The following is a 19,316-nucleotide window of genomic DNA, read 5'->3' on the forward strand; positions in this document are numbered from 1 at the left end:
GAAGAATCCCATGGAGCTACTCCATCAGCCTGGTCTGTTTGGTATATATATCAGGTAGTGGGGAAAGCTTTGTTAGCCTTTGTCTCTTGCAATTCTTCTCCTGCCTTCACATGATTTAAAGGGCTGCAGCTATTGCCATTGAACTCTCAGCTCAATCTGCTACCAAACAATACTGACATTTTTCTGTCTCAATATGTAGTCTTAAACTTGTCAGCTTAGTTTAAATTGGCTGTACCAATAAGAAAAAGGGTTTAGCGGCCAAGAAGACTTTTGAACAAATTGTAAATGGTTTCCTAAGCTGGAAATAAAAAAACCCTGAGGATTTTAAAAGCTTAATGGAATCACTGGATGTTAGAACTTAAAAGAAACGATGCTGCAGTCAAATACAGGCTAATATAACCTTTCTTACCAGTTACAGTGGGCTCCACTTTATAATGTACTTATTCAATGCTTGACAGCTGCTTACACAGAAAGGAAAGAATGACCAACCCTACAAGCAATCCCTCTGATTTTCTTTTCTTCTGAAAAATGTATAGAGTTTGAGTCCAGGGCTTCTCTGCTGGCACAACATCAGAGTCTAGCGTGGGGCATTACTGCTGTAGCCATGATCATCACTGCCAGATGCAATGTCTTTGCGGGGTGCAAAAACTGTTCTACTGTAAAGGACGAGACACTTGAAGCAAGACAAGCTCTAGGTTTTTGCTCAGGACATGCGCTTCCGTGTATGACTGAAAATAACATTTTCTCTTTGGAGCCCTTCCGTAGTACAAATGCCTGGGGGAGATTCAGCTCAAATGAAACAGGGAATGTTCCCTGACTCTTTTCTTCTGAAAAATAGGCTTCTGTCAATCTGGTAGCACTGGCCCAGAAATTAGCAAAAGATGCAAGCGCACAGAGATTATGGCTTTAGGACTGTATTCTAGGTTCCCAGTGTTACGGAAATTACCGGGGGGGGGGCATATCTTTAAAGTTAAATATTATGCCTGAATGTATCCTTTCAACTTGACAGCTCAGGGAAGTTTGTTGCTGTTGTTGTTGTTTAGTCGTTTAGTCGTGTCCGACTCTTCGTGACCCCATGGACCAGAGCACGCCAGGCACTCCTGTCTTCTCAGGGAAGTTACCTAGCTTTAAAAATAATATAAAATCAACTCCTTTCCCAGTTTCCTCCATTCCAAAGGTATTTTCCCCTTGAAAAAGGACTCCAGGAAGTTCCCAGAGGTGACAATTGCTGGGCTCATTGTTAGCCAAAGGAAGCCAAATCTCATCACCTGACTCACCTCAGGCTCCAGACATGCAAAGGAACTTCTATTGTACTTTTGGGTGGTGGGTACTTAAGACATATTTGTCTATGCTAATCTTATACCTGAGTCTTGCCCTGCCATGTCTGCTTATGCTAATCTTGTACCAAGGACTTGTCTGGACATGTTTGCCAAGGTTAACCCCTCCTCTTTTGTGACATGTCAGTGATGTAGCAATGATGTAGCAATGATGCTGTATGAACTGTATTCTGGGATATGGTGGGAAAGTTTTAAAAGTCTTTGTCACCCCATTCTCAGAGTTCAAATTGCTCTTTGAACCTATTGCGCAATAAACTTTGGTCTAGAGCTATTTGCTCCGGTTGGCTGGACTCCTTCCTTTATTCCGCAGGGACCCACGGGCTCTGCCCGATGAGGTGGGTGACTGAGCAGCCTCACACCTAGATTTTTCCTTAACACCAGGAAGGGGCTTGAGGCCGTCCCAGAGAAGGAAGGAATATAGCAGGGAGTGAGAGTTGGGGGACAAACAGACAAAGGAGGCTGTGCAACAATGCTTCTGTGTGTCAGGGGGAAGGGGGGCACTGGAGAGGTGGAAGCTGAAATGCTAGAGATGAGAATGATGGTATAACTTTCTGTCCTCATGTTCTATCCAAAAACACAAAGGGGAGCAGTAAATGGATGGCCATCCTGACTCGGCCCCAGATACACTGATCAGATGTTTGGAAGCTGTGGCTGGATAGTTACATGGGAGCCGGTTGAAGTTAAATCCTTCGAAGACAGAGGTCCTTTGGCTGGGTCGGGATGATATGGGATTGGGGAGGCAACTCCCATCTCTTGCAGGGGTGCAGTTAGTGCCAGCACCATCCGTTAAGAGTTTGGGTGTAATCTTCAACACCTCCCTTTCCTTGGAGGTGCAGATTGCAGCTATAACAAAGGCGGCATTTTTTCATCTCCGCCAAGCTAAGCACTTGGCTCCTTACCTCTCTCGCCCTGACCTAGCCACTGTGATCCATGTGACGGTCACCTTCAGACTGGATTATTGTAACTCGCTCTACGTGAGGCTGCCCTTGAGACTGACCCAGAAACTCCACCAGGTGCAGAATGCCACGGCGAGACTCCTTACGGGGTCCTCGCTGCGGAATCACATTCACCAAGTGCTATACCAGCTGCACTGGCTCCCGGTGGAGTGCAGGATCACGTTTAAGGTGCTGGTTTTAACCTTTAAAGCCCTATATGGCCTAGGACCCTCGTACCTACGGGACTGCCTCTCCTGGTATGTCCCACGGAGGACCTTACAGTTTTCAAACAAAAACATCTTGGAGGTCCCGGGCCACAGAGAGGTTAGGCTGGCCTCAACCAGAGCCAGGGCTTTTTTCAGCTGTGGCTCCAATCTGGTGGAACGCTCTGTCACAAGAGACTAGGGCCCTGCGGGACTTGACATCTTTCTGCAGGACCTGCAAGACAGAGCTGTTCCACCAGGCCTTTGGCCAAGGCACAGCCTGACCCCCTCCTTTGGCAATCCTCACAGAACTCTAGCCCAATGGTTGCCATTAACCTGATTTGAACTGATTTTAGAATGAACTGATTTTAGAACGTTGTATCATTTTACTGTTATTAGCCGCTCTGAGCCCGGCTTCGGCTGGGGAGGGTGGGATATAAATAAAATTTTATTATTATTATTAAAGATCCTTGGCTCAAGGGTAGATTAAAAAAGGAGTCAGTCAGAAAGAGCCAATTTCCTCAGCCATGATAAGGCTCTACAGGGCAAGGCTCACTGGGGGAGGGGGTTCAGGCATGGACACCCATAATCCGTGGCTCCAGGAGTTAGTCAGACAAAGTTTATCCCAGCAGAAGAAGAAGAAAAGAAGAGTTTGGATTTGATATCCCGCTTTATCACTACCCGAAGGAGTCTCAAAGCGGCTAACATTCTCCTTTCCCTTCCTCCCCCACAACAAACACTCGGTGAGGTGAGTGGGGCTGAGAGACTTCAGAGAAGTGTGACTAGCCCAAGGTCACCCAGCAGCTGCATGTGGAGGAGCGGAGACGTGAACCCAGTTCACCAGATTACAAGTCCACCGCTCTTAACCACTACACCACACTGGCCCAGCATCACCTCTCCCAGGAATTATACTGTTCATGGGATCTGGTGGACTCTTGGAGGTCAGCCAAGCAGAGTTTATATCCCAGCGAGGTGGCTCTCCTGAAACCACACCCAGTTCAGCTGTCAAAGACTTTTATATCATAAGAAAACAAAATAATACACAAGTCTGGGATGGACAATTTCCAGATGAACAAAGAGAAGGATGTGCACAGTTCAACATCATGCAGGATAAGGGCATCCATATGTATTGGTTGCAATGCAAGTGCCATCATAACTCTTTTACACCAAGAACCAGCAATACAATGTGGTCAGTAATGAGAATTAAGGCAGCCTCTTCTCAGTCACTGCAGTGCAAATGCCCCTTCTGCATCTACAATGGAGCAGTTCAGGTGACGCTGCAGCTCTAGTAATGAGGTAATTTCCACAATTCCAAAAGGCAGGAGAAGAGAGTAATATTTGTAAAGGTTGGGGGAGCTCATTTGTTCTGCTTGCCTTCTGCTCAGCAGTAGCAAAGGCCCAATATTTCCCAACTACCGTAAGCTCCATCTCTCACCTTTGGCCCTATTCACCTGGTGTGGCATGATTATTTGCATTAGGATTCTCTCCTTCTTCGTGTGCAGTATTTGCCCACAAAATTCCTTTTAGAAGTGTGAGTATGTCAGGAAAAAGAGATGATGTGCAAAATCAATCATTCTTCTGCTTTTTATTCAAACACTTGTGATTGAAAGCAGCTTTGCCCTAGACATAAATTCTACAGAGCAATGTATATAGACTCGTTCCACCCAAGATTTAAGTAAACAAAAAGGCAATATCTCTAAAATAAATTTTAATATACCCTGATCATGCACCCAGATCAATGGGTGTATCAGTTTCCATTGTGTTTGGCTGACAACCAGAGCTATGCTTAATCAATGAAACCCTGATGTCTTTGCTTCTGTTTATCTACTATTTATGTGCCACTTTTTGACACAGAGTTGTCAAAGAGGTTGACACAACACAAGATGGCTTGCAAAAATAGACTCTCTCACCTTTCACCTGATATCTGCTCAGGTCTTAATGGACTTAGCAATGGGGCAGAGAGCAGCCGCTCCTTGAAACCACTGGTCCCCCTCACTGTGTCATTTATTTAAATATACACATCATATATTTATGCTTTTGAATTCTGGTGCTGGAGGAGACTCTTGAGAGTCCCATGGACTGCAAGAAGATCAAACCTCTCCATTCTGAAGGAAATCAGCCCTGAGTGCTCACTGGAAGGACAGATCGTGAAGCTGAGGCTCCAATACTTTGGCCACCTCATGAGAAGAGAAGACTCCCTGGGAAAAACCCTGATGTTGGGAGAGATGGAGGGCACAAGGAGAAGGGGACGACAGAGGATGAGATGGTTGGACAGTGTTCTCGAAGCTACAAACATGAGTTTGACCAAACTGTGGGAGGCAGTGGAAGACAGGAGTGCCTGGCGTGCTCTGGTCCATGGGGTCACGAAGAGTCGGACACGACTAAACGACTAAACAACAACAACAATCATATATTTAAATAAATGACACACACACGTATGCTTACAGTACTGCTGGGCCTGCTGAAAGTACAATGGTGCTGAGACCACAGCCACCCACCATCATGATTTACTCAGAGCCTCAAATTTGCAAATGTCATGGGCCTATGTCCTGAGTCTTGTAGGAGCCTAGCAACACCCTGACACACAACAGCTAGCTCAAATCTTGAGATTTAAATAGGGCTAGGAGATCTTTCCTCCATGCTTCTGAACTTAGTTTGGAATCAAAGCAGGGCCCCCAAAAAACAAGGGAGTGGTTCCCACATACATGGCGGACTTCCTAGGTATGTAGAAGTGCAAAGGTTTGTGGATTAAAAGGAAAGGGAAATCTTAACCACCACCACCCTAAAAAGCCAAACAAAGACCTTTGATCTTCCAGACCAACCAGAAGTTGAGCAGACTACAGTGGTACCTCGGTTTACGAACTTAATCCGTTCCGGAAGTCCGTTCTTAACCAAAACCGTTCTTAATCCGTGGCACGCTTTCCCTAATGGGGCCTCCCACTGCCAGTGCCCTTCCATCATTCGGCTTCCATTCTTAGACCAAGGTACCACTGTATATGAGTCTATCACAGGGGAGGGGAATTGGATCTTGCTGGTGGGCAGTTCCTGATCTCCCCACCTCCCGTTCCCAAGAGATAAGTTTGACAGGAGGCCAAGACTGCCTCTCAGTCAATCACCTGATGACACAATGCCTGGAAGGAGAGAATGTGGGCAGGAGGAGAGGACTGGAGGGAGGGGAAGTGGAGAAATCAGGGGAAGGATGGAGCAGTCAAACAGTTCTCTGATCAGCTCTAATGATCAGTTCAGACCTCTGACTGGAGTGATTTGTCCCTCTACCAAAGTCCCACTGGAGAGGGAGGAGATCTGGGGGGGGGAAAGAATGGCTCCACCCACGTTTGGCTCTGGCTCCTCCCATTATCCACACACAGCCCTAACATATGCCTGAATGATTGTGGCCCTCAGTCAAATAAATGTTCTCCAACCCTTGATTTATATGAATGTGCACATCATCTCTGTCTGTGCATATTCACCAGTTAACTTACACCGACTCATCTCTCTCTTTCTCCCACAAGTGTGTGTGTAGATAGATAGGAGCATGTGCGTGAAACAAAATACTTATTATTGCTTTCTATCTAGAAACCATTGATCTTTGGCTGTGGCACCTGAAAACATGCTTGAAAAGAAAATAAGCACTTATTTTTTACACATAAGATAGAATAAATGCTTCTATTGAGTCTCTGTGCCCTAGAGTACTTCTGACACCCTGTGTTTTACAATTCTTCTGTTTGCAGCTGGGATTTGCCTTCGAAAGTGGAAGAGTAATTAATGGTATCAAATAAATCCAAACAGGGATGGGTGGTGATTACTTAAAGTTGGGGGAGATCAAGAACATCTGGCTTACCAGTAATGAGGTTGGCATGTTAAATAGAAGAAATACAATAAAAGATAATATGGGTTGTCTTGGATTAGATGCATCAAGCCATCTGGGAGCCAGTTCATAGTCTTGTGGGGAGTGAATGTGGAGACTCTTTGGAATGTTAGCATGGTCTGAGAAGTGGCTTTAAACGTGTCCTAGGGTTTTGTTTTTTAAAAAAATCACTGGATATCTTGCATAGGTTTTTTTTTATCTTGCAGAAGAAGGGACGCAGGTGGCGCTGTGGGCCTAGGACTTGCTGATCAGAAGGTCGGCGGTTCGAATCCCCGTAACGGGGTGAGCTCCTGTTGCTCGGTCCCAGCTCCTGCCAACCTAGCAGTTCAAAAGCACCTCAAAGTGCAAGTAGATAAATAAGTACCGCTCTGGCGTGAAGGTAAACGGCATTTCTGTGCACTGCTCTGGTTTGCCAGAAGCTGCTTAGTCCTGCTGGCCACATGACCCGGAAGCTGTATGCCTGCTCCCTTGGCCAATAAAGCGAGATGAGCGCCGCAACCCCAGAGTCGGTCACGACTGGACCTAATGGTCAGGAGTCCCTTTACCTTTTTATCTTGCAGAGGTCTGAAGGGTTATTGACTACAAAAAAATTCAGAGATTGTTGTTGCAAAAAATGCAGGGGGTTGTTGCAAGACAACACAATAATGGGCCTTGCTTCACAGCCAAGCTTCCTTGCATCTTTCTCTTGCCATACTTAGCTACATTCCCCGCTGCCATTCACTTTTGATTTTACTTCATCTTGAAAGCTAGCACTTTGAATGCAGCGTTTATCAGCATCTCAAGCTCATAAGTGCTTTGGGGTGATATGAAGACAGCACAGGCTGTGTTCTTATGTGGATGAATTGTTCTGCATTTATTGCAGCTTTGTTGTTATTCCTTTGGTTTTGCCATATTTACAACCTACCGAAGGCGTAGAAGATAACTGAGCTAAGCTAGTCCCCAGTTCCAGAGCCTCATCTGAAGTGCATTTCTGCTGTAATACCGGACTGGTTGGCTTCCATAGTCACGGTTCTTCGTCCAACCAGCCTTTGGGCATCCTTCGCTTATTCATGGGCTTCAAGTACAGTGGTACCTCGGGTTAAGTACTTAATTCATTCCAGAGGTCTGTACTCAACCTGAAACTCTTCTTAACCTGAAGCACCACTTTAGCTAATGGGGCCTCCTGCTGCTGCCGCTCCGCCGGAGCACAATTTCTGTTCTCATCCTGAAGCAAAGTTCTTAACCTGAAGCACTATTTCTGGGTTAGCGGAGTCTGTAACCTGAAGCGTATGTAACCTGAGGTACCACTGTAGCAGCTTTTCAGGCAAGCAGTTCCAAAGGCTTGCCTGACTGGGAGTAGCAAGCTTCCTTCCTTCCTTCCTTTGTTTTTGTTTTCTACTGCTCTTTCACGCAAAACCTGTGTTTTAAAAACAAATAAAGACAAGGAAAAGTGCATGCTGTACGCATGCCTACAACTAACCTCAGGTTTCTTGAACTAGTGGTGGACAGAAAGGTACTAATTGAGGGAGGGGACCACAACACACAGCACAAATGGATCCCAAATTTAAAAATTTGGCTTTGTAATTCGGAATTTATATGATGTGATTTAATTTGATGTGATTGGCCAGTTAATAAAAATTATTTAAAAAAAAAAAAAAAAGCACAAATGGATCCCATCAAGTGTGAAGGGAAATACCATATTTTTCGCTCTATAAGACACACCAGACCACAAGACACACCTAGTTTTTGGAGGAGGAAAACAAGAAAAAAAATATTCTGAATCTCAGAAGCCAGAACAGCAAGAGGGATCACTGCGCAGTGAAAGCAGCAATCTCTCTTGCTGTTCTGGCTTCTGGGATAGCTGTGCAGCCTGCATTCGCTCCATAAGACGCACACACATTTCCCCTTACTTTTTAGGAGGGAAAAAGTGAGTCTTATAGAGCAAAAAATACGATAAGTTTCAAAGGCTTAAAACTGAAGCAATCATTGGTAGTTTGAGGCACACAAACTTGCATATGGAAACATCCATCTGTGTACCCATGAAGACGTCAACACAGGGACAAGGCACTGCAACTCTCTTCACTCGTAATGCTTTCACCTTTCTTAACTCTTTTTCCTCTAGGAAAATAAGCTACCTTCTTTCTCTAAATGAACTGGTTTGCCAACTGTACTGGCTATTTGCAACAGATCTCCCCTCTCCTGCTCTATGCTGACATTTAAGAAGAAAAGTGGCCATAGTAAAATAATAGAAAACAACAACTTTCCAAAACAGTTTTTAGCTCATTACTCTCAATGGCGCTTTGTGCATACTTGAAAAGCATTCTTAAAAATAACTGCTGTCCCAACCAGCCGTGGCCGCACTGTGAGAGTTTACAGCTGAGTCACAGCAGTTACCAGAAACAGCTATTTCCATCTCTGGTACATGAAGCCAGCTGGCAAGACTTAGGCAAAGCCGGGCTGAAAATGTTCTTTGACATTGTTCCACACTCCTTCTCGGTTTAGAACTTCTCACAATGCCCTATTCTGAATCCCAAATGCTCTGAGGGGAATGCTGATTTACACAAAATTGCCCAGTGTTAAAAAGTATGAGTCATGGAACAAAGTATGTCCCTCTCTCCCAAGACACAAGAATGTAAAATTATAAATGTATAATTATCACCCTTTGCCTATTATTTTGGAAGCACTAATTTCCCCACCTTCCAATACAGTTTAATAGTAAAACATTATATGCATTTTTTTCAAGCTTTACCCAAATCTATTGAGGACTAAATTGAGGACATTGCTTCATATATAAAGAACAATTTTAAAGAATATTTATAATCCCTTCTCTCTCTTTTCTAGAGACTTGTTGTCACCAAAAACTAATCTTTCTTTTTGCTCAGGACTCAGGATATGGTACACAATAGATTACTATTACTTCATTTCACAGTGCTAGAATTCAGTGCTAGAATTCAGTGCTAGAGTGAAACAGTGCTAGAATTCAGAAAATTTACGGATTCAGGCCTGCAATTTAACTGCCTAGGACTAAGAGAAGCATAGCTGTGGTTTCAACTTCTGCCATAGCCTTGGTTTTCGTGTGTCTCTCCATTTTTCTCATCAAGGCTGAATTTGTGTAATTAGACAAAAGATACTCAAGGAGAAGTGCAACTTTCTGAAGGTTAAAGAAGGGCAAGCAAATATGATTTTTAAGAGAAAATTCTCATGAAAATGCCAAGACAATTAATTACTATGGTGGCACTTGCTTTAAGGAGTTGACGGCACAGCTTTAAAATAGTCTGAAATATATTGCCAAAACTTCCTGGAAAAGTGACGTCAAAGAGAAGTTTCTAATGAAACTGGTGTAAATACAGAAAATGAGTTTGATCTATTTCTATGTCTTTTCTCTTTCTAGGTGTTTACGGGCAGCTGCAAACATTCTGTTCCCCACATTATGCCGACAATCAGAGAAATTTGCAACATGGCGGAACTTGTAATATGGTCCCGCCTTTTGAAGACTGTCTTGTACCCACATCTGTGGGTCAGGGAGGTTTTGATGTTTTCCACAGAGCATTTTCAGCGCATTCTGGCATTACAGGTAACCCCCTACTGTGGTCGTGTTAGTTAAAGGTGCACTCTGTGGTAAATCTTTCTAGAGCTCTTAGTTTCATGAGTTCTTTTCTGGAAAGGATATTCTGTTTCCAAAGTGTGTACTGATCCCCAACACCCATTTGAAACTCATTTCATAATGCTGTACACCATAATCCCCCTACATCAACACTCCTCCCTAGTCTAGACCTTCTAAGAGGCACTTTGGACCTTTATTAAGAAAACCTGGGGTCAATTCAAATGTTATCACACCTTGTAAGATATCGATCTGGTTCCACATGTCGCTCATGAATTGCAACTTGCATGTAAGATACTGAGAAATGAGCAGCCAGTTGTGGCAATTTTGTAGTCTTCCTTCTTAAATAATTTGCTGCATAGGAATTTGGTAACCTGTGAAGTGGTTCTCACTAAGTTTGTAACCTTGCCAGCTTTAAACTGGATTACACGGCTAGCTGTAAACATTTGTTTCTTTTAAAACAAATTTCTGAGAATTCCCATCTGCTCTTTCACCATCTGTGAAGAAAATCAGCAGTTTCTGTCCCTTAATCCAATCTAGACTGGGCCTCTAACAGGCCAGTGACAGAAATGGACAGAAGTAAAGAACACAGTTCTTCTGCTGCAGCCTTTTAACCCTGAGCACCTGTGTCTTAGGACTGGTTCATAGGTCTGTATAGAAAACTTGGCTACTGGGCCTGGCCTTTGGTGACTTTCCAAAAATGTGAACAGGCAGGTCCTTTTTGAAAGGTAGTTCATAAATGTTATTAATAAATAAGTAATAATAAATAAAATACTCCTTCATGCATAATAATGCTTAACATCTGTGTAGCCCTTTAAAGTCTTCAAAGCACTTCCTGTTCATCATCCAGGGGTGAACCTCAAAGTTGTGTTGTGAGGAAAGCCAGCGTGATAATTCCCCATCTTGCAATGAGAGGACTGGGGCTGAGGAAGTGAGACTTGCTTGAAGGTGATCCCGGGAGTTCAGGCCTCCCCATTGACTCTCCGATTCGCCACTACACCAGGCCAGCTCTCCATTGCATAACATATTGGCCACACCTGCTGTAAGGATATCAGTGGGTTACTCGAGAGCAATCAGGCAAATGCCTCCCTGGTCGGGTGTAAAGCCTCGTTATTGGTGCCAAAGACCCTTCACCATGCAGAGCGCCACTATTCCGTGGCTGGCTCATTCACTGGCAGAATCTGTGAGTGGGCGGTCCTTAAACCTTCCCCAGCAGAGTAGTTTCTTGACGCCCAATCTGCGCTTCCCCTCTCGGCGCGGAGGCCTACTGCGCAGGGAGGTCGTGGGCAATGGAGGACCTCTCTCCTCCCTGCTTTGCTCAGGCAAGGTGTCCTGGCCCCGCCTCGCCTCCTCCAAGCCCTGAAGCTCCTCTCCACTGGAGGTGTGGTTACTCTCCTCCGCTGAGGAGGTGCTGCTTTCCACAATCTTTGGGGGCTCTCTGTAATCCACCCGGCTTTTCCCCTCTCGCCCCTGAGCCAGTGGCAGTTCCCTGACACCCTCAAATAAGCCGCACCTTTAAAATTCAAGGGGAGGGAGAGGAAAAAAGACAAAACCCAAATATAAGCCGCTCCCTTAAAATTGGGTTACCCGCTGAAAATCGCCACGGTTGGTAGAATTGTAACTCCAAGCCCATTTAAGCCTTTGATCTCGCAAGCCCCCAAAAGTGACCATACAGTCGCTCAAATCGCAAATCGCTATTCAGTCGCTACAATTCCGCAGGCACTCACACCCGTCAATGGCAAATGAACAGTCTTGAGCTCACAAATCAGCAAAGAAACATTTTTTTTTGTTCCGTTTACCATATGTAAAATGGCTGTGTGGGAGCCGGTTGAAGTTCAATCCTTCGAAGACAGAGGTCTTCTGGCTGACTCAGGATAACATGGGGTTGGAGGCCAAATCTGATCTCTTGCGGGGGCTCAGTTAGTGCCAGCGCCTTCTGTCAAGAGCTTGGGTGTAACCTTCGATGCCTCCCTTTCCATGGAGGCGCAGGTTGCAGCCACAGCAAAGGGAGCATTTTCCCATCTCCGCCGTATTAAGCAGTTGGTCCCTTACCTTTCTCACCCTGATCTGGCCACAGTGATCCATGCAACGGTCACCTCCAGGCTTGATTATTGTAACTCGCTCTACGCGGGGCTGCCCTTGAAGCTGACCCAGAAACTCCAGCGGGTGCAGAATGCCGCAGTGAGGCTCCTTACAGGGTCCTCGCGGCGCGATCACATTCATCCAGTGCTTTATCAGCTGCACTGGTTCCCGGTGGAGTACGGGGTCAGGTTCAAGGTGCTGGTTTTGACCTTTAAAGCCCTATGAGGCCTAGGACCCTCGTACCTATGGGACCACCTCTCCTGGTATGCCCCGCAGAGGAACTTAAGTTCCACAAATGACAACACCTTGGAGGTCCCAAGTCACAAGGTGGTTAGATTGGTCTCAACTAGGGCTAAAGCTTTTTCAGTACTGACCCCGACTTGGTGGAACGTTCTGTCACAAGAGACTAGGGCCCTGTGGGACTTGACATCTTTCCGCAGGGCCTGCAAGACAGAGCTGTTCCGCATGGCCTTTGGTTTGGACTCAGTCTGACCCTTATGTCTTCCCATAGCTGTCAATGTTTCCCTTTTTTAAAGGGAAATTCCTTTATTCCGAATAGGATTCCTTGCAAGAAAAGGGAAAAGTTGACAGCTATGATGTCTTCCCTCCCCTTATGATTTTGATCTATGGGATACTTTTAAAATGAGGCTGCATTTTAAATTGCATTTTAACCTGTATTTTAAATTGGGGTTTTTTTCTCCCTCCCCCTTTATGTTTCTATTGTAATTTTACTGGTGTTAGCCGCCCTGAGCCCAGCTCTGGCCGGGGAGGGCAGGGTATAAATAAAAATTTTCTTTATTATTATTATTAATTGTAAAACCTGATTTTTGTAAGGTCACGAATTTAAGCCACACTTTAACTTTTCACGGTCGGAATTTGGGAAAAAGGTGTGGCTTATATTCGGGCCAATATGGTATATAAGTTCTTTGCGCTACAGTCCACAAGCGATGAGCATGCATATATTACCCCAAACCATTTACAAACCTAGCCTGTGCTTTTTAGCTAGATATTTGATAATAGTAAGATTCACCAATATTCATAAGGAAATGTCAGGAAATTATGGCATTTACTAATAAATCTCAAAGCTAATTGAGCACATAAGCAGCAGGTGCAGTGAATACTGAGAGCCTGAAGACTGTTTTGTGTGTAGAAAAGAAGATTTGCGGGGGAGGGGAGGCTGGCGGGAAAGGGAAAGGGTGCTTAACCCTTGCCCTGCCAACCACTCTCTGCTGCAGATTGCCTTCCAAGCAGCTTTAGCTTCTGCAGTGCTCCATATATGTTTTCCTCTCTGAAAATACACAAGAGGAATCCTGTGTTTGCATGCAACATGTAATTATACCCAGATTTCTACTGTGTAACCTACCCAAATTTCTTCCAGTTCAGTCTATTTGATGTACAAAATTTCTTCATTTTCACCTTCTCTTCTCAGTTTATGATCTTCCATCAGGCTCTACAGAGATATTTGGTGATTCATTGCGCAATGGAATTGAGGACTCCAGTTTCCTTCAAATAAATGCTGTAGATCGTTGTCCGAGTCAACTTTCTTCAGTTTACACCGAAGGCTGAGGAGGGGAGAAAGCTACACTCCTGCAACTACTCCCTATCAGAACCACTCTATCATGGACCATCTTTTTGTGGTCAGTTCAAGTGCTGAGTGTATTACCCAAGAAACGAAGGAAACACTACCAGATAGCATTGACCGTCACAGATGCAGCTAATAAATATACAGTAAGGGGGAAGATTCTGGTTGAAACTTACCTGCTGAAGTGTGAGCACCTGCTTTTTTAATTCAGTCTCTTTTTTGTGGTAAAACCTCTTTTCAAAGGGAACGAATAAGAAAACCACTGCTTCTTATATTTCTAGATGAATTGTTGAAATTTTCACCACAGTTTTTGGAAACCCTCTGAAAGGACTCTGTAGAAATTTGCAACAACTTTCTTGGAAAAAGCAAAGGTGCCTTGCATAATGAGCTTGTTTGGTGCTTTGCAGGCCCAGTACACAGCCTTGCAGGGCTGAAGACAATGAGCGGTTTTTGAGGCACCAATTGGAGCTGGAGGCAGCACCATTCCACTGTCTTTTTGGAATTTGGGAACATCAGTCCTCTTTAACAACGCAGTATTAACTGTATTAGCCGAAAGAGAGACAGTTGTTTGTGGTGTCTTAGCAGTCCTTCATTGGAGAGAGTTAATCTCACTTGATATTGAATAATGCTTTATAATTTAATTTTTATATTCCATGTGTAGAATTCTGTATGGAAGGTTCTTTTCAAAAAAGCGCACATATTTAGATTAGGTGTTTCCCATGAAGAACAGAAGTTCCCTGTGAATGTTTGCAAATATTTGAAGGTGTTTCCAGCAAGATTCATTGGATCTTGAAGTCAACATAAAGAAGGTGTATTCACTACTGTTGCCAGAGAAGTAAGGGTTTCAACACTACCTTGCTGGGTCCCACAAGTGTTGGATTCAGACTTCACATGCTGTAATAGATCTCCCAGTATCCCTTCTTTAATCTGGTGGCTGGTGGTAATTTCAGATGGTGCTGTTATTCTGGGGGAAGAGTGCTAAGCTTTCTCCAATGGAAGCCCACCCCTCCCAAACCTTGTGTTTTGCTTTTTTGCTATGGGGGGCGGACAGGTACAGTGAAGAAGCTTTTCTTTTCACCCCCTTCCAGCTAAAAGCAGCCTCAGGGAAAGAAGGGTTTCCATAGAAGAAACATAACATTGGGAGAGGGCTTGTACTTCTCCCTCCCAGCATGGTAGCCTTGATCCAAGTTGCCCCTCCATTTGGTCAGAGGTTTATTGTGTCCCATGTCGTTCAACCCTGCATATTCTGTAAGAGAGCACCTTCCTGGCATTGTCCCTCATATATTCTAGAAGATTCTATGGAAAGGGCTATTATAATTCCATCTGCTGTAAATATGGTATGTTAGTATTTCAATCATTTTTAAATCTATGCATTCCTTTCCTCTTCTTTCTACTTACTTTTTCTTACAAAAATAAAAACGACATGCCATGTTTTTAATGCATCCCAAAATAATTCATGTAGCTGGTAATTCTCTGTTGTATAGTTATGAGCCTGTGTGGGCAGTAGAAAATGAATTTTCATGGTCAAGATGTGGCCTTTGTCATGGTTACATTATTATATAATTAAAATGGCAGACTTCTTTATGCAATGTGTATTGTGGGCCATTCGTATTGGGGCCAAAGCATTTCAGCAATTTCTAAATGTGTGTTTTTCTTGTTAATAGCGTGTTACCGCAGAGGAACAAAATGTGACTATGCCAAGAGCCAAAGGAATTGATGCACTTAATTTTTAGCAAGGATAAAGAGAAGAGTTTTTGAAATGGTGAAATTATTTTGAAAAATTAATCATTTTTAAACCAGTCATAATTGTACAATTATGGGTATACTGAAGCCACATGCTAAAGCTATTCCCTGCGGTTATGAAAGCCAAGCCCTGGCTCCCCATTCCCACAAGAGGGATCTCTGTTTGGCTCCCCTTCCCAAACCAGATCCTGAATCCACCTTAACCGGCTATGGGAAATAAAAATATCCTATACTCAGAGCCTGGGGTCCTTTCAGTCTTGTTTTGATATGGAATTCCTGCTCTCTGCCCTGCAAAAACTAAGTGAACTTGACACAGCAGAAGACAGAGGGATGTGGCCAGGCGCTTGGGCTTGTCCCGCTGATGTGTTGAGCACATCATACAGTGTGCAAACATTGCTGTGTTGAGGGGGCCCGGCCCCCTCCTTGAAACTTTGGGGGTGCCAAGGTCCCTCAGCCCCTTCCCCAAGCTGGTGCCCCTGGATGCAGCTGAAAAGTCTAGAAGTGATGTAACATACAGTGGGAGAAAAATCAGTGGGCGGTGCTTAGAAACTTCAGTCGGGATGAACCCTCGTGGTTTATGGCAAATCCAATCCATGCTGGATCAGGTCTATACATGCCGCCCATGAAAAATGGTCAGCTTTGACAGGGCCAGTCACTTCCTATTCGATGGATGGAGAACAGATTCCTGAATGCCCCATTTTGCCAGACAAATCAACACAGTGACTAGAGACAGAAGCAGGTCCCTGGATGCAGGTGGGGACCTTTGAATCTGGGCTTAACATCTGGAAAAAGACGGGAAGATTCCAACCATTCTGTGAAGCTTTAGTTTTAGTCTTTAGAAAATTCTGTGACAATCCTCAAATGATTGTGCTTGACAGTCTAAATATTAGTCAAGACTCAATCATTGTACCCTGGAGTTTGGGGGTCCAAGAAAGACCAGATGTCTTCAGTCAGGAGCCAAATTACATCTGTTACCTCTACAAGCATAGGCTCATTTTAACTGAAAGTGCTATAGTGTCCTAAGGGCAGGATTTGGGGCAGAGATCCAGGACTGCTCTCTGCAGAATGAGCAGGAGGTTCCTGACCACATTTTGAAGAGCAGGAGCTTAATACATCCCCTCTCACGTAATGGATCTTTATTTGAGATGTGTCTTGTGTGCTTCTGTATGGGCTGCCATGATCTTATGGGGCCATTTTGTTTCTTACACTACAGTCCTTTACATATCTACTCAGAAGTAAGTCCCATTGACTTATATTTTGTCCCCGTGTGGTGGTGTCCAAGTGATCCTCAAGTCCAGGCTTGCCTTGCTCCAGGGGAAAACCAGGTCTGCTATTCTGCAGTCTGCAGTTTCACACTGACTGCTCTATTAGAAGCACCCACTCTAACTTGCATCCCCGAATGAGCAGATTCCACAACTCATCTTGTACTCCAACTGGTTTGTTGAAAAGAGGGCAGCACTTTACCGAACTCTTGGATATTTTATTTCACTAGGGGACTGTTGTGTTACAAAAATGGTGCTTCGGTTTTTTTGCTAGCTGGATAATAATGCCTGTTTAAAGGGATTCAGTATAAACTATTTTTATGTAAAGATTTAGAAAGGAGAAGACATTATACAGATGCACACTAGCTTGCATCTTCCACTCTTCTTGGAGTAGGTCTATGGCAACACTGCAAAACTGTGTTGCATAAGCAATTAATTCCCACTGCACTTTTAATAGCCCCTTGGCTTCTCTGTGCAAGAGAGCAGAATCGCCCACACATGTAGAAAAGAATCTTGTTTCTCCACAGCCATTAGTAGGTATATCATTGCAGGACAAGAAAATCACTACAGGTTTGTGCTGTTTTAACTCCTTCGTTGCCACCCTCTAGACTCTTATGTGAGAGTAGAGGCTTACTGGAGGCTTCATAATAAACAAATTTTCTCTCAGGCTGGCTCTGCTAAATCAAGAGATGGGGCTGCCCATCTTCATCAACTTCTGATAAAGTCTTTATATCTATCTTCAGAAGAAATGTACACTGGAGTTCACATGTACCTTCGAAAAAGGAATTTTTTATCAGAAGTCAATTGTTCCGGTTTACTTGTGTCACTTGCAGAAGCATTTTCATGTTAGTACTGTTCTTCTCATTCCCAATTTTTATATTATATTTTTTAAGAAAGGCAATTAATTGTGTTTTGACTGTACCATTTTATAGCAGCATTTTAAAAAAGGAATGCAAAAAGAACCCGAGCACTTTTTATGTGAGATTTTTTTAAAGGAACAGAAATAAAAGAGATGGGTTAGTTAACAGGGTGTTGTGTTCATTTTATAGGCAAAGTGGAGCATCTTGTTGTGTAACGTTGCTCATGCAAAGCACTTTCATGGGAGAAGATGGTACAGTATGCAGAAACGTGTTTTCTATCTCACATTTTCTTGTACATATTTATATATGTTCCTCCTTTATATAGAGCTGAATCCTTTATACCATATTGTATATCTGTCTGATTTTTATTATCGTTGGCATATATCTGTTGCATATTGCATTGCCTAAAAAAAGAAATAGAGTATCTTCTTTTTTTCTATTAATATGTATAGATATGTGATTGGTTAAAGTTACATTTCATATAATCATAAGTTATTTTTGTTTCATGAAGTCCTTTTTTAGTATAAAAAGTGAAATGAAGGGTCTGTGCACATGATAAAATAAATAAATAAAGTGAACCTGGAAATCTATAACACATCAATATGAAAATGGAAATCTTCTTTCAAGTTCTGGTCTAAAAAATAGAGGGGGCATTCTCTAACCATTGAATTTCACCAGAAGGTCCCATAATAGTTGAGCTTGTTCATATAATTAGGAACATGTTGGGAGAAGGGGAGGAGGAAATTGGAGGCTTATTTGGGAAAACGTCCTTGCTTTGGGCCAATATTTAGGACTGCATTTAATTATAAATATTGGACTCAGGAGGGAAGGGCAGGAACTGAAGGGGGAAAACTGAACTGAAAGCCTTTTTAAATGACTTACACTTTGGAAAAATGTCTACATAAAACACAATAGTGTACTTAATTATATTATTTAGTTTTTATTAGCTTTCATTGCTCTAATTAATACTCACTACCAATGTCCACTAAAACTTTTTCTTTTCTTTTTTTTTAAATATTTATTCAAGTTTCCAATTTAATACAAACATAAAAACCACAAAAAACAAATAATACACAGAAAACAAAATACCAAAAATACACAATTAAAAACAAAACAAAACAAATATAATTCCCATCACTTATTTCCATTACCTTATATCTCGGACCTCCTCTCACCTCCCCCTTTTGTATTCCAGTTCAGGTCTTATTTCAGCAAATCCTTATTGTAACTTAATATAAATTATTTTAGCTTATTACTCAACCTTTACATTACAGCTGGTAACCATTTAATTTCAGTCCAACATCATTCTAGCATTCATTAATTTTACAGTATTTCTGTAAATAGTCTTTAAATTTCCTCCAGTCCTCTTGCGCCGACTCTCTTCCCTGGTATCGGATTCTGCCGGTCATTTCTGCCAATCCCATGTAGTCGATCATCTTCATCTGCCATTCTTCCAGGGTGGGTAAATCTTGTGTCTTCCAATATTTTGCGATAAGAATTCTTGCTGCAGTTGTCCACTAAAACTTTTTCTGTTTCTGTTTTGTTCCATATGGCGTGTTCTCTTAAAACGCACGCACGCGCGCACACACACACACACACACACACAGACAGAGGCCCACAGCACTAAGTTCTGTACCGCAGGATAAAGGCATGCTAGATCGTTGTTGACAGAAATATTTTAAGAATAAATAAATGCTACAATCAGTGGCTTTTTTCCAGCACAGTGAAAAGAAGATGTTCTGGTATCAAACTTGCACTTTTATCAATGCTCATGGCATTGATAAAATATAGTATTTTGGGCAATCATCTAATCTTATGTTTAAATTATAACCAATATGCTAGAAATGTGCTCACATCAAGCAAA

At 43.1% G+C, this 19,316-nt stretch overlaps 1 protein-coding gene across 7 annotated transcripts in view; it reads left to right on the forward strand.

The window, feature by feature from the left end:
- The window catches only part of GLIS3 (GLIS family zinc finger 3), a 181,585-nt gene extending 166,414 nt beyond the window's left edge, over nucleotides 1–15,171 (forward strand). For all 7 annotated transcript variants that reach the window (XM_081844929.1, XM_081844930.1, XM_081844928.1 and 4 more), the window contains 2 exons: nucleotides 9,714–9,896; nucleotides 13,435–15,171. In XM_081844929.1, coding sequence (XP_081701055.1) covers nucleotides 9,714–9,896; nucleotides 13,435–13,571 — 320 coding nt within the window. In that variant the 3' untranslated portion in view covers nucleotides 13,572–15,171. The remainder of the gene's footprint in view (nucleotides 1–9,713; nucleotides 9,897–13,434) is intronic.
- Nucleotides 15,172–19,316: the final 4,145 nt, after the last annotated feature.

Source organism: Podarcis erhardii (assembly GCF_964252035.2).
Source record: "Podarcis erhardii genome assembly, chromosome: 17".
Taxonomy (NCBI): Eukaryota; Metazoa; Chordata; class Lepidosauria; order Squamata; family Lacertidae; genus Podarcis; species Podarcis erhardii.